This window comes from Rhizomucor pusillus (genome assembly GCF_041956525.1).
Source record: "Rhizomucor pusillus strain CBS 183.67 unplaced genomic scaffold VTP01scaffold_20, whole genome shotgun sequence".
Taxonomy (NCBI): domain Eukaryota; kingdom Fungi; phylum Mucoromycota; class Mucoromycetes; order Mucorales; family Lichtheimiaceae; genus Rhizomucor; species Rhizomucor pusillus.
In genome coordinates this window covers 296,378-309,136 of record NW_027192162.1, presented here as the reverse complement: position 1 = coordinate 309,136, position 12,759 = coordinate 296,378, and the positions used below count along the sequence as shown (strand labels likewise).

Here is a 12,759-nt window from a genome sequence, read left to right as displayed (position 1 = left end):
AGAAGAGTAGTAGTAGCACTGCGCCCACCACCCACCATTCTTCTTTCTTCCTTTTTCTTTTTCTCACATTTTGACGCCCATCGATCCTGTCTTACTGATCTCACACAGACATACTATTGCTCGGGCAACATGGGTCTCACGTATCCGACATATCTTGAAGCCAAAACCATCTATGGCTGCCGAAAATGCAAAACTCACTTATCAACTGGTGAGGCTGTGCTGTCGCGGGTATGTTGCTGCCGTTGCATATCTCGATCGAGAGTTACACGTGCTCAACTTACAAGCGTACCTGTTCCTTTATGTGTACGTGTAGCTCTTATCAGTGAGTGCACATTGAAGCATAAAAAAGCTCATCCACATCAGAGTCAACGTTGTCCAGGGTGAGGCTGAGGAGCGGGTAATGACGACCGGGTTGCACACAATCAGGGACGTATCATGTAGCAGATGTAAGACCGTGCTTGGCTGGAAGTAAACATTCTTCGATAAAGATGGGCGTTGTTGCTGAGTCTAATGCATTGTCCCCAGGTGAAAGCATACAATGAAGACAACAACTACAAAGAGGGCAAACGCATTCTTGAAAAGAAGTTGCTGACTGACGACGTGCGGTGAAACGGTGTATAACGAAAAATGTATATATCTATGTACAGTAGCATCAAATGATATAAGAACTACCAGTTATTGGCTTGCTCGATTTCCTCGAGCTTTCTGGCGTGCTTGTTGATGAGATCCAGGATGTTGTCGATTTTAAGCTTGTCTGACTCCAAACCGAGTTTTTTTCCATCACCTGCGCCCAGAATTCGTGAGCCATGCACATACATAACGTGTACAAATATAAGTAAAAACATACGATAAGTTACATCAATTCGTGACGGTGCCTTGGTATCCGTGAGGATATTTGTCACCAGTTTAAGGTTCGGGTTGGCTTTGCGAGACTTGTCGGTGCTGACCCGGTTTAAAAATAATCTGTACCCGATTGTTGAGGATGCTGTCTCTTTGACATTTGGTACGCATGGTCATTGACGTACCTCGACGATTTGGAGGCAGCGTTGAAAGGTGAAAGCACCACCTTGATTTCGTTAATGTGCCTTACGAGCATATGTAGTGGCAAGGAGAGGAGGAGAGTTGCAAACAAAGCTTTCCCGACGGCTGGATCCGTGACGTCAAAATGGCTGGATCAAAAAAAGCAAAAAAGAGAAAAAAAATGTCAATGCCATCGCAAGCTGTGTTTTTCAGTTTCCTGCCGCCAAGGTAAGGCTGATCGTTCAGGCACAAGCGTCATTCAAGATTCTTACGCTTCCTCCTCCTAGCCATGCCTCCCAAGAAAGCCGTCAAAGAAGAGAAGCTTTTGCTAGGTCGTCCTTCCAACAATCTCAAGATTGGTGTTGTCGGCCTTCCAAACGTTGGCAAGTCCACCTTCTTCAATGCCTTGACAAACTCTTCTGCGGCTGCCGAGAATTACCCTTTCTGTACTATTGGTGGGTATCGAACGTTGAGTAAACCGGTGCTGCCTTTTCCTGACCCGCTTGTTTGTAATAGATCCGGAGGAGTCTCGAGTTGCTGTTCCTGATGAGCGCTTCGACTGGCTGTGCCAGCACTACAAGCCTGCAAAGGAAATTCCTGCCTTCGTAAGAACAATAAAAGTGTTGTTATGGCGATCAATAGTTCCACTTACCATAAATTTATTTCTCTCTATCTAGTTGACTGTCATTGATATTGCCGGTCTCGTTAAGGGCGCTGCTAGCGGTGCAGGTCTCGGCAATGCTTTCTTGTCGCATATCAAAGCAGTAGACGCTATTTACCACGTCGTTCGCGCTTTTGATGATGCCGATGTCACCCACGTTGAAGGTGATCTTGATCCCATTCGCGACATGGAAATTATCCACGAAGAACTTCGATTGAAGGACGAGGAATTCTTGAACAAGCAAGTCACTGAACTCGGCAACCACGTCCGTCGCTTGGGTCACGGTGGCAACGCCGCTGATAAGGCAAAGAAGGAAGAATTTGCAGTCATCGAAAAAGTCTACGAGTTCGTCAAAAGCGGCAAAGAAGTTCGCCACGGTGTATGGTCGAACAAGGAAATCGAAGTCATCAACACCTTGCATCTTATCACCGCTAAGCCTGTCATCTACCTCGCAAACGTTAGCGAAAAGGATTACTTGCGCAAGAAGAACAAGTGGTTGCCAAAGATTAAGGCTTGGATCGATGAACACTCTCCTGGCGATCTCATGATTCCCTACTCCGGTGCATTTGAGTACCGTTTGACTCTTATGGAACCAGAGGAGAAAGAGAACACCCTCAAGGAGCTCGGCGCTCACTCCATGTTGCCCAAGATTATCGTCGCTGGCTACAACGCTTTGCAGCTTATTTACTACTTCACCGGTGGTCCGGATGAAGTCCGTGCATGGACCATCCGCCGAACAACCAAGGCTCCTCAGGCCGCAGGTGTCATTCACTCTGACTTTGAGCGTGGCTTTATTATGGCCGAAGTAATGAAGTTTGCTGACCTCAAGGAACTCGGCAGCGAATCTCAGGTCAAGGCTAACGGTAAATACATGCAAAAGGGTAAAGAGTATGTTGTAGAGGATGGCGACATTATTTACTTCAAGTTCAACGTTACCGCCTCCTCCAGCAAGAAGAAATAGATATATTCCAATACTCTCGACATTTAAAAATCTACCTCTTCCCCTGTCGAAGTCCATGTACATTTCCCTTGATTTCTGCATCACTTCAAAATATAAAAAGCGTCAGATACAAAGAAGAAAGGAATACTGGTTTACTGCTTCGCTCCAAATTAATGTATTACAGTAGAATCATCGAGAAATATTTACAATATTTGTTCTTTGAGTATTCTCATCGTTGCTTGCCTCTTCCTCCTCCTCATCATCGGTATCAGTTTCCTCTTTTTCTCGGAGAACACCATCTTTTGTGACATAAACTATGTTGATGCCTTGAGACGCCATCTCGATCATCCACTCCGGTATCGGTGGCTCGAGGATACCGTGGTACATGAGCTGTCGTAATCCTTCCATCACATTAGGTCCATGCATTTCTATCGTGAGAGGAAGATTATCATTGAGCTCTTCGGTCGCGTTCCGTACATTCGCAGAGATGACATTCTCCAACGATGTGGATAGCTAGAAAGTCAAAATTGGGATTAGCAGTTGCCTAGCGTTTTCTACTGACGTGTACGTACGTTGATTTTCAGAGACTCAACGCCCTGCACCGTGTTGATGCCAAAGGTATCCATAGCTGTTTTGTATCGGCTTTCAATCAGCTTTTTATCCAAGGGCACGATACGCTTTTTCTTTTCTCGTCCAGTGACATATTCCGGTGTTCTCGGTCGCTTTTTCGTCTGCAGCAGAACATCCAGAGGATTTCCATCGACTTGATTCAACCGAAATTCACTGAATGGACCCAAGGATTTGTTGTTCAAAGCAATGTTAGTGATTGCTTCCAATTTTTTGCTGGATAAGTTGCGTTCACGAATGGATTTGGCTGAGAATGCACGTAATAAAGACTAGTAGCCAAAGGTAAGAGTACGCATAGCTGGACATATAATTTTCAGAAAAGCTTTACCTGGATGACAAGTTTTCTGGTTTCCTTTCTGATGCTTCCACCAGATAAGAGGTATTGGGTATCGGGGTAACGAACCAAGTATGCAGTGTGATTCACGCGAGGCAGTTCTGTTGAGCGTTTGTTTTCAAACAAGGTGATGCGCAGCCAATGGGTGTCATTCGTATCGTTGGGTGAGACATGAACATGCTAAATGTATGACCGGGTTAGCCACTGGAAATACACATCAATGTAGTATTGATAGAATTGCCCAACGTACACATTTTACAAATGCGTTAGTCATGTGCCTGTGTATTCGTTCCTGGACTGTGCTTATATCCAACATTGTTTCCAAGCGGCTAGGATCGTCTTTATCTGCGTTGACGTATCAGATAGCATGTACACAGCCCATGTAAGAACCGTTATCAAACCTGATTGCAGCTCCCACAGTTTCCATGTTCTACCAGTCTGATGATTCATAACATCTAGAGCGCCGCGTAAGCGTTAACCAATATACACATGTATTCCTTATGCTCATACATTTCAAATCGAGTTGTGCTGCCTGCACCATATAGAGTCCATTAGGCCAATCAAGCACGATCTGATCAAGGACTTTTTGTTTCTGAGATTTTATGCTCTCATATTCTTCCCAAGTAGCCGAGCGCCGTAATGGTTTTAATTCATCGTGATCGAACCACTGCTTTACAACGTCGAGTAGTTCTTTTACGTTAAGTCTGCGAAGGAGGGAGAAGATCCGCGGCGAGTAACTGAGCTTGTACAGATCTTCTTCCGAGAGGGTCATGGAAGGTTTGGAAGAAAGGAACAAAAGAGGCGCTCTCCAAAACTCCGTGTTTAACAAATATGTCTCCATATTGATGCATTAAATGAACGATCCAGGGCTTCTAGAGTCTTTTTTAAAAAAAATTCAAGGATAAGGCATGAAAAGCTTGCATGTTCATGTATAGGGGAAGGGACAGGGAAGAAGATATCAAGAAATTCGATCACAAATTTGAGCGTACATTCGAGTATAGAAATAAGACAGGAGAGGGAAGGGATGAAATGATTAAAACTGGTTAGGGGAGTTGATGGTTAGTAACGATTGTTTATCGACGGGCATCGGCGTATCCGACGACGCGAGGAGGAGATGATAAGCGTGCAATATCGTTTTGAACTGCTGGGTGATGGCAAACTGGGATATCACGAGGTGCATCGCTGTGAGGCAGCCCGATCATGAATCCCATGCACCTGGAGAATTCATGAACAGCATCGTCAAACAATCCTTCCGTGTAGCTGTTGTGCTGCGCCAGGCTAATATTTGTCAAAGTTAGACAGACTCGTCGTTGACTTTTGTTTTGAATGTACTTACCTTTTGGCCCATTCCGCTACAGTTTGTGCACTATAAGTCTCGCCTTCACGAAGCTTTGCTACAGATGACATTATAGCCTTCTTCCAGTAGTTATTAAGATCTTGGTACAAATTTCGCTTAGGCAGATTATTATCTAGAAATCAAAATAGCGATTGTCAGCGCTGATAAGCGTATGTTTCTAATTCATTGATGCCTACCTTCGTTGTCCCAGTTGGGAAGACGATGCGCAACATGGGTTGCAATATCGAGATATGAGAAACAGAACGTCGGGAAAACGAGAGGAGATGTGAAATGGTCAGCATATTGCGTCACGGTATTCTAAAAAACCCAAAGAAAAATATGATTAGCAACTGAAAGGAAAGATCAACGTATTTACTGCTTACAATAAGTTCCATAAGAGATCCACGAACTCGTGAAAATGTATAATCGTTTCGCGAAGGACCATGACGATTATAGGGAAAGCTGTCTGCAAGTCGTTTCTCTAAGTTATTCAAAACAGCAGCTGCAGAGTGCACGGTTGGTGCTGGTATACATGAGATGATATCTTGACGAATTTCAGGGTGGGCGTTGAACAGATGCTGCACAATATCAATGAGCTTGCTTTTATCCAGAGAGCCTAGACCGCATGTCAGCATTGCGGTTTCGATACAAGATTGCGAATGCCAAGCTCACCTAGCGCAGCTGTCAAGACTGATCGTTTCTGAACACCAGTTTTGTGTCTCTTAATCTCCAGTGATTTATCGGTCTCTCTCGTCGCGCGACGATGTCGTTGAACAATCGACCGAGGGGAAAGATCGCCGTTTGCGGAAGAAGCATCACCCATGTCTTCGTCAACAGACAGCCGACGTTTTCGGCCTTGTTTGAGTCCATGATTAACTGCTGTACTCCATGTAAGCAGGTTGTGATCTGATTTACCTTTGTTGATTTCACTGTGAGGGGGATAACGCAATGTCGCCATGGAAGTGCGCAAGTCTAAATCGAAAAGGGAAAAAGGAACGTTTGGTTGGACTCGTCAGTTCGCCGTGCGCTGATTCTGGCTTTCACAGTCAGCCCCGCCGCTTTTGGGGGCTTGTGTTCGTTATATCGTCCGAGCCTGGAAAGCTATGCTGTATGCGGTAACAAGCACAGGATAACGCTATTGTCAAACTAGCATGATTAGCGAGCATATTATTCCATGTAATTTGGAAAATATGTTTGCGAATCTATATTTGTCAGTTTGATGCTTGCCTGTTGTTCCTTGCTGTAGTTCATGCAAAACCAGCCGTTCCAGCGTCAATGATGAAACTCAGAAACAGAAAAAGTGAGATCATGATGAACAGGGGTTCTGCCTTCTTTCCACTCCAAACCTATAGTGAGTCTAGCTTTGCATGTGTTTATATACTGTAAACTAATAGCTTTAACATAGGCGACATTTTTTCCTAGCATCCGATCATGGCTGGCATGGAATTTACAGAAAAAGTCGAAAAGTGCCTCGGTATCGCCCAGAGTTTAGCGCGGGAGTTTGGGCATATCCAGCTTATGCCGACACACGTTGCGTGTGCTCTGTTTGACGAAACCGATGGGCAGTCGCTTTTCAAGTCAATCATCAGCAAGGCCGGTGCCGAGCCGGCTACGGTGGAAAGAGCTTACAAGAAGCAGATGGTGAACTTGCCAACGCAAGACCCGCCACCCACAGAGATATCTATCGGTTCAGCTACGGGCAAACTGTTGCGAAATGCTCAGTCCCATATGAAACAGCAAAAGGATTCGTTCATTTCGTTGGACCATTTAATTTTAGCTTTGGCGGACGACGATCAAAGTTTTCAGCCGATGAAGGACGCTGGTATCACCAAGAAAGCTCTGGAAACTGCAGTGTCGCAAGTCCGAGGCAATCGACGCGTCGACAGCAAAAACGCAGAAGAAGTATACGAAGCATTGAGCAAATATGCCATTGATTTGACGCAGATGGCTCAGAGCGGCAAGTTAGACCCGGTTATCGGACGAGACGACGAGATCCGTCGCGTGATCCGGGTACTAGCTCGACGAACGAAAAACAATCCCGTTTTGATCGGCGAGCCAGGAGTTGGTAAAACTGCTATAGTTGAAGGTCTAGCACGCCGTATCGTTGAACGCGACGTGCCTCAAACACTGCAATGCAAACTCTTTGCTCTCGATATGGGAGCTCTGATTGCCGGTGCCAAGTATCGAGGCGAGTTTGAAGAGCGTCTCAAGGCCGTGCTGAAGGAAGTCAAGGAATCGCAAGATGGCGTGATTCTTTTTATCGATGAAATCCATACTGTATTGGGAGCTGGCAAGGGAGAAGGGTCCATGGACGCGGCTAATCTTTTGAAACCCATGTTGGCACGTGGCGAACTTCGATGCATCGGCGCCACGACTTTGACGGAATATCGCGAAATTGAAAAGGATCCTGCCTTTGAGCGTCGTTTCCAGAAAGTCGACGTTGGTGAACCATCCGTTGCAGCTACCATCTCAATCCTGCGTGGTCTCAAGGAACGATATGAGAACTACCACGGTGTCAAAATTATGGATTCGGCTCTGGTTGCCGCCGCACAGCTATCTGATAGATACATCACTACTCGCTACTTGCCTGACAAGGCTATCGATCTCATTGATGAGGCTGCTGCTAATACCAGAGTCCAACTTGACTCCAAGCCTGAAGCAATCGATGTACTAGAGCGCAAACACTTCCAGCTCGAAATCGAAGCAATGGCGCTGAGCAAAGAGAAGAACAACAAGGAGTCCCAAGAGCGTCTATCCAAAGTGCGAGAAGAAATGGCTCACATCCAAGAAGAGCTTAAACCGCTTAAGCTCAAGTACGAAATGGACAAGGGTCGTCTGGATGAAATCCGTGATCTGAAGCAAAAGCTCGACGAGCTCAAGGGCAAAGCCATGGAAGCACGCAATCGATATGATCTGGATACAGCCTCAGACATCGAATACTATGCAATTCCGGATGTGGAGCAGCGTATCAATGCCTTGATGGAAGAAAGACAGCGCAAAGTCGCAGAAATGACAGCGGCACCTCCTGCAGCAGATCAATCTACGATACTAAGCGAGCTCGTGCGTCCTGAGCAAATTATGGAGGTCGTTTCACGCTGGACAGGCATTCCTGTGAGCAACCTGGCTAGAAGTGAACGAGAGAAGCTCCTTCACATGGAAGAACATATCAAGAAAAAGGTTGTGGGCCAGGATCAGGCTGTACGCGCTGTCAGCAATGCTATTCGCTTGTCAAAAGCAGGTTTACAGGATCCCAACAAACCGTTGGCCAGTTTCATGTTCCTGGGCCCAACCGGTGTTGGCAAGACGCTACTTTGCAAAACTTTAGCCGAATTCCTGTTTGATGACGAGAGAGCTCTTATCCGTATTGATATGAGCGAATTGATGGAGCAACACAGTGTTGCCAAGCTTCTCGGTGCACCACCTGGTTATGTAGGCCACGAAGAAGGTGGTCTGTTTGAATCGGTGCGTCGAAAACCATACTCTGTGGTGTTGCTTGACGAACTCGAGAAGGCTCACAAGGATGTGGCCAATGTACTATTGCAAGTCCTCGACGAAGGCTTTATCCATGATTCAAAAGGACGCAGAATCGATTTTCGTAATACGATTATCGTCATGACCTCTAACCTCGGAGCACATTTGCTGGCTGCAACCGGCGGTCCATCAGATTCTGTGACGCTCAAGGAACAGATTTTGGAAATCGTTCGGCAGCACTTTAGTCCCGAGTTTACCAACCGTATCGATGAACTCGTTATCTTCAACCGCTTGTCTCAAGACAATATCACAGACATTGTGGATGTACGACTGGAAGAGGTACAAGAACGACTGAATGATCGAAAGATCAAGCTTGTAGTTTCAAAGGCTGCCAAAGAATGGCTCGGTATTCACGGCTATGAGCCTATCTTTGGTGCTCGTCCTCTGAATCGCGTTATTCAGCAATCTTTGTTGAATCCATTGGCACGTTTGATTATCGATGGTGGCGTAAGACCTGGAGAAGACGCTCACGTTGATGTTTCAAGTAAAGACACTTTGGAGGTTTTGCGAAATCACGAGAGCCAGGAAGACTACATTGTCGAGGAGCCAATGGACCAAGATGAAGATATGGAAGATTAAGAATTTAGTTGATATTGATGATATTCTACATGATGTTTACACTACATGACTCAATCCTGCGCAGACGACGCAAAAAAGTGGTACCTTTTAGAGCAAATAACAATTCAATAAATTCATAGACTTGCTTCAATTTAGTCTATCCGGCCATGTTTGCTTTTGGAAGCGCAACTATCCAGTTATCAAGCTACACTCTCGAATCAAAGTATAGCCCAATGTGTGAGCGGCATTTGTCAAAGATGATGTCCAAATATACTTTAGGGTCCGTGCAAACGGAGCAAGTGGCTTGCATTCAGCCCCCTTGAAGTGAGATTCAGAAATTTGCTGCATGAGGAACAGTTTCCGCTAATTGTTATGGGCAAGCGAGATAAGAAGTCGTCCAAAGGTACGGATACGATCAAGTGTTTGGATCGCACTGGTTCTAAATATACTTGCAGGACGTTTGGACAAGTACTATCACCTTGCGAAAGAACAAGGTTACAGAGCTCGTTCTGCTTTCAAGCTCATTCAGTTGAACAAGAAGTATGAGTTCCTTGAGAAATCTCGAGTATTGATCGATCTTTGTGCTGCCCCGGGTGGTTGGTAAGTTGCTAATGCAGAATGCTCTTGGCTATGCTGGACTAACGGTGATTGTAAAGGCTTCAAGTTGCGACAAAGTACATGCCTACATCGAGTTTGATCATTGGTGTCGATCTTGCCCCGATCAAACCTATACCCAACGTTATCACGTTCCAAGACGATATTACATCAGACAGATGTAGACAGCATCTTAGACAAGAAATGAAGACCTGGAAAGCTGATGTGTAAGTTTGGTTGATAGTTTGCAAGGGGTGAATGGAGCTCTAACGATCCAGCAACATAGTGTTCTTCACGACGGTGCTCCTAATGTCGGTATTGCATGGTCGCAGGATGCATTCTCGCAATCAGAGCTTGTGTTAGTATCTTTGAAGCTTGCTACCGAATTTTTGAGAAAAGGAGGTAAGAACAAGTGAAAATGCACAGTGGAAAGGAGCATACAAATTTCTTACGAACAACTTGTAGGCATTTTCGTTACCAAAGTCTTTAGATCCAAGGATTACAACAAGCTGATGTGGATCTTCCAGCAATTGTTCGGCAAAGTTGAAGCAACAAAACCAGCGTCTTCCCGTAATGTATCCGCCGAAATTTTTGTCGTTTGTCGTGATTACATTGCACCAAAGAAGATTGATCCCAGACTTTTGGATGCCAAGACTGTGTTCGAGGAAGTGGACAACGATGGCCCGCAGACTGTCAATGATATCTTCAAAGTCACAAAGAAAAAAACTCGTCAGCGTCAAGGTTACGAGGATGGCAACTACACGCTCTTTAAAAAGTTGGATGTTTGGGAATTTATCAAATCCGATACTCCCGTTGTACTTCTTGGCAGCTACAATATGTTTGACTTTGAATCTGACGAATCCAAAGAGTGCGTTCCTCGTCATAATTTCGATTTTATGCTTACCTACTCATATATCTTTTATTAGGCTGCTTAAAAAGGATATAACTACTGAAGATATCAAAGTCAACTGTTCCGACTTGAAGGTGCTGGGAAAGCGAGATTTTAAGACCTTACTCAAATGGCGTCTGGCTGTTCGTAAAGAGGTAAGCAATCAGCAAAAAAGATATCCTGAGATGACGCATTCTGATGTATATCATTGAATAGCACAAGATGGATGAAGAGGAAGAAAAGCAGGATGAAATTGTTGTCGAGGAAGAAGAACCTATGGATGAAGATGAAAAACTTCGAATGGAGCTTGAAAACTTGAGCAAGGAAGAAGCCAGAAAGCTCAAGAAGCAGAAGCGAAAGGCTATGGCTATGAAGATGAAAGCCATCCACAGAGCTGAGATGAACATGATTACACCCACAGATATTGGTATAGAGCAGGCTCATACCAGCATGGACCCTCTTTTCAATATCAAGCATATCAAGAAGAATGATGTAAGTACAATCAAGAGCGACGATGGATGATCACTGTAAGATTCTAATCTAGTTTTGTTTGTGCAGGCACTGGAGAAGCTGCAAGAAGGTGACATGTCCGTTGTTGACGATGTAATGGATGAGTTGGACAGCGATGTGGATATGGATGCCGAAATAGCTCGACAAACCAAAGGACAAATTCCACAATACATGCAAGCTCTCGACGATAGCGATTACGATGAAGACTTGGAGGCGCAGCTTGATGAAGAATATGAACGATACAAAGAACGTAGAGCTGAGAAAGATCCAAAGTTCAAGGCAAAGCTCAATCGAGAGCAGAATAACGAGTGGCGCGAGTTTGACGGCAAGAACAAAAAGGTTGATGATAGCAGCGATTCCGACGAGAACTCGGACGACGACGAAGGAGAGCAAAGTGCTGAATCAAGCGAAGAAGAAGAATCTGATTTTGAGATCTCTCGCTTGGCCGCCGCTGACGACGATGACGACGAAGACGACGACGATCAAGATACCGTGCGCTGCAAATCATCAAAAGGTGGCAATGCTCTTATCCGCGATCTCGGCATTAAATCTAGCCTAGCAAAGAAGACTTCAAGCGGCCTTACGTTGGGTGCATCCATGTTTTTCGATCAGGATATTTTCAAGGGTATCGGCGGCCTTGATGAAACTGGAGAGCAACAGGATGATGACGACGAAAGCGATGCCGAGGTATCGGTGGTTAACGATCAAATCAAGAGCATTGTCGGATCAAGGAAACGGAAAGCGGAAGAGGATTTGGAAGAGCAGCAAGAGTCAGAGGATGTCGATGACTTTGAAATTGTTGGCAATGAAAATATTGCTGCTTCTGATGAAGAGATGTGGGATGGTGCCGAAGATGAGAACTCAAAGGCTGTTCAGAGAGCAAGAGGTAAGTTATCGAGATATGGATGTCACGTCACTTGCTGTACTAATTGTTCCGTCACTGTTAGAAACCGGTTTGAACACGGTTGAAGCTATCCATTTGGCTCGTCAATTGGCGAACAAGGAAAAGACAAAGAACGATTTGATTGATGATGGATTTACAAAGGAAGCTTTCCGAGACAAGGATGGTTTGCCCACATGGTAAGTACTATACTAGGTCGTGGAAATGTGTTTGAAAAATCAATGGTAATCTGACTAACTGGACTATACAGGTTCCTCGACGACGAAAACAAACACAATAGACCCCATCTACCAGTAACGAAAGAAGCTGTTAGAGCCTTCAGAGAAAAGATGAAAGCCATCGATGCTCAGCCTATTAAGAAGATTCGTGAAGCCAAGGCTCGCAAGAAGCACAAGGCAGTAAAGAGATTAGAACGAGCCCAAAAGAAGGCAGAAGCCATTGCGGAAAATGAAGACTTGACCGAGAAAGAAAAGGCTCAGAATATCAATCGATTAATAGCACGAGCAACAAAGAGCAAGCCCAAGAAAGAAGTTAAATTGGTCGTCGCTAGAGGTGCCAATCGCGGCATCAAGGGCCGACCAAACGGTGTCAAAGGTCGATACAAGATGGTAGATAGAAGAATGAAGAAGGAGTTGCGCGCGCAAAAACGACGGGAGAAAAAGAAAGGCCGTAAATAGATCGGCTTCATTACTCGTATTTTTCCTTACTTTTTTCTTTTCTGCTTTCATTTACATTGATATCATTGAAGCATTGAACTGTCAGCATTTAAAATAAACTGCTCGATTATATTTAAATTGTATCATAAAAGAGATCCAGATAGCATCCTGTACGTACATTCCGAAAATACGTTAAACAGGG

At 44.9% G+C, this 12,759-nt stretch overlaps 7 protein-coding genes across 7 annotated transcripts; 4 read left to right on the top strand and 3 right to left on the bottom strand.

The window, feature by feature from the left end:
- Positions 1 to 129: 129 nt before the first annotated feature.
- VTP01DRAFT_5147 (uncharacterized protein) lies at positions 130 to 609 on the top strand (the record flags this gene model as incomplete). Its single annotated transcript, XM_069383907.1, has 4 exons — positions 130 to 228; positions 314 to 326; positions 427 to 446; positions 526 to 609. The coding sequence occupies 4 exons, from the start codon at positions 130 to 132 to the stop codon at positions 607 to 609; spliced, it is 216 nt and encodes a 71-aa protein (XP_069235747.1).
- Positions 610 to 668: 59 nt separating this feature from the next.
- Positions 669 to 1,096, bottom strand: VTP01DRAFT_5146 (mitochondrial 54S ribosomal protein mL53; the record flags this gene model as incomplete). The annotated part of the gene is made up of 3 exons (XM_069383906.1): positions 669 to 784; positions 848 to 963; positions 1,026 to 1,096. The coding sequence occupies 3 exons, from the start codon at positions 1,094 to 1,096 to the stop codon at positions 669 to 671; spliced, it is 303 nt and encodes a 100-aa protein (XP_069235746.1).
- A 213-nt stretch (positions 1,097 to 1,309) lies between these two features.
- On the top strand, positions 1,310 to 2,642 carry VTP01DRAFT_5145 (uncharacterized protein; the record flags this gene model as incomplete). Its single annotated transcript, XM_069383905.1, has 3 exons — positions 1,310 to 1,475; positions 1,537 to 1,625; positions 1,698 to 2,642. The coding sequence occupies 3 exons, from the start codon at positions 1,310 to 1,312 to the stop codon at positions 2,640 to 2,642; spliced, it is 1,200 nt and encodes a 399-aa protein (XP_069235745.1).
- Positions 2,643 to 2,810: 168 nt separating this feature from the next.
- On the bottom strand, positions 2,811 to 4,354 carry VTP01DRAFT_5144 (uncharacterized protein; the record flags this gene model as incomplete). Its single annotated transcript, XM_069383904.1, has 6 exons — positions 2,811 to 3,134; positions 3,194 to 3,517; positions 3,577 to 3,762; positions 3,833 to 3,927; positions 3,984 to 4,037; positions 4,093 to 4,354. The coding sequence occupies 6 exons, from the start codon at positions 4,352 to 4,354 to the stop codon at positions 2,811 to 2,813; spliced, it is 1,245 nt and encodes a 414-aa protein (XP_069235744.1).
- Positions 4,355 to 4,655: 301 nt separating this feature from the next.
- Positions 4,656 to 5,876, bottom strand: VTP01DRAFT_5143 (uncharacterized protein; the record flags this gene model as incomplete). The annotated part of the gene is made up of 6 exons (XM_069383903.1): positions 4,656 to 4,860; positions 4,919 to 5,051; positions 5,116 to 5,236; positions 5,302 to 5,534; positions 5,591 to 5,773; positions 5,834 to 5,876. The coding sequence occupies 6 exons, from the start codon at positions 5,874 to 5,876 to the stop codon at positions 4,656 to 4,658; spliced, it is 918 nt and encodes a 305-aa protein (XP_069235743.1).
- A 473-nt stretch (positions 5,877 to 6,349) lies between these two features.
- VTP01DRAFT_5142 (uncharacterized protein) lies at positions 6,350 to 9,028 on the top strand (the record flags this gene model as incomplete). Its single annotated transcript, XM_069383902.1, has 1 exon — positions 6,350 to 9,028. One exon carries the CDS (start codon positions 6,350 to 6,352, stop codon positions 9,026 to 9,028), a length of 2,679 nt encoding a protein of 892 aa, XP_069235742.1.
- Positions 9,029 to 9,379: 351 nt separating this feature from the next.
- Positions 9,380 to 12,578, top strand: VTP01DRAFT_5141 (uncharacterized protein; the record flags this gene model as incomplete). Its single annotated transcript, XM_069383901.1, has 10 exons — positions 9,380 to 9,410; positions 9,463 to 9,607; positions 9,664 to 9,828; positions 9,888 to 10,003; positions 10,067 to 10,469; positions 10,528 to 10,645; positions 10,707 to 10,982; positions 11,049 to 11,886; positions 11,948 to 12,080; positions 12,152 to 12,578. 10 exons carry the CDS (start codon positions 9,380 to 9,382, stop codon positions 12,576 to 12,578), a joined length of 2,652 nt encoding a protein of 883 aa, XP_069235741.1.
- Between the last annotated feature and the right edge of the window lie 181 nt (positions 12,579 to 12,759).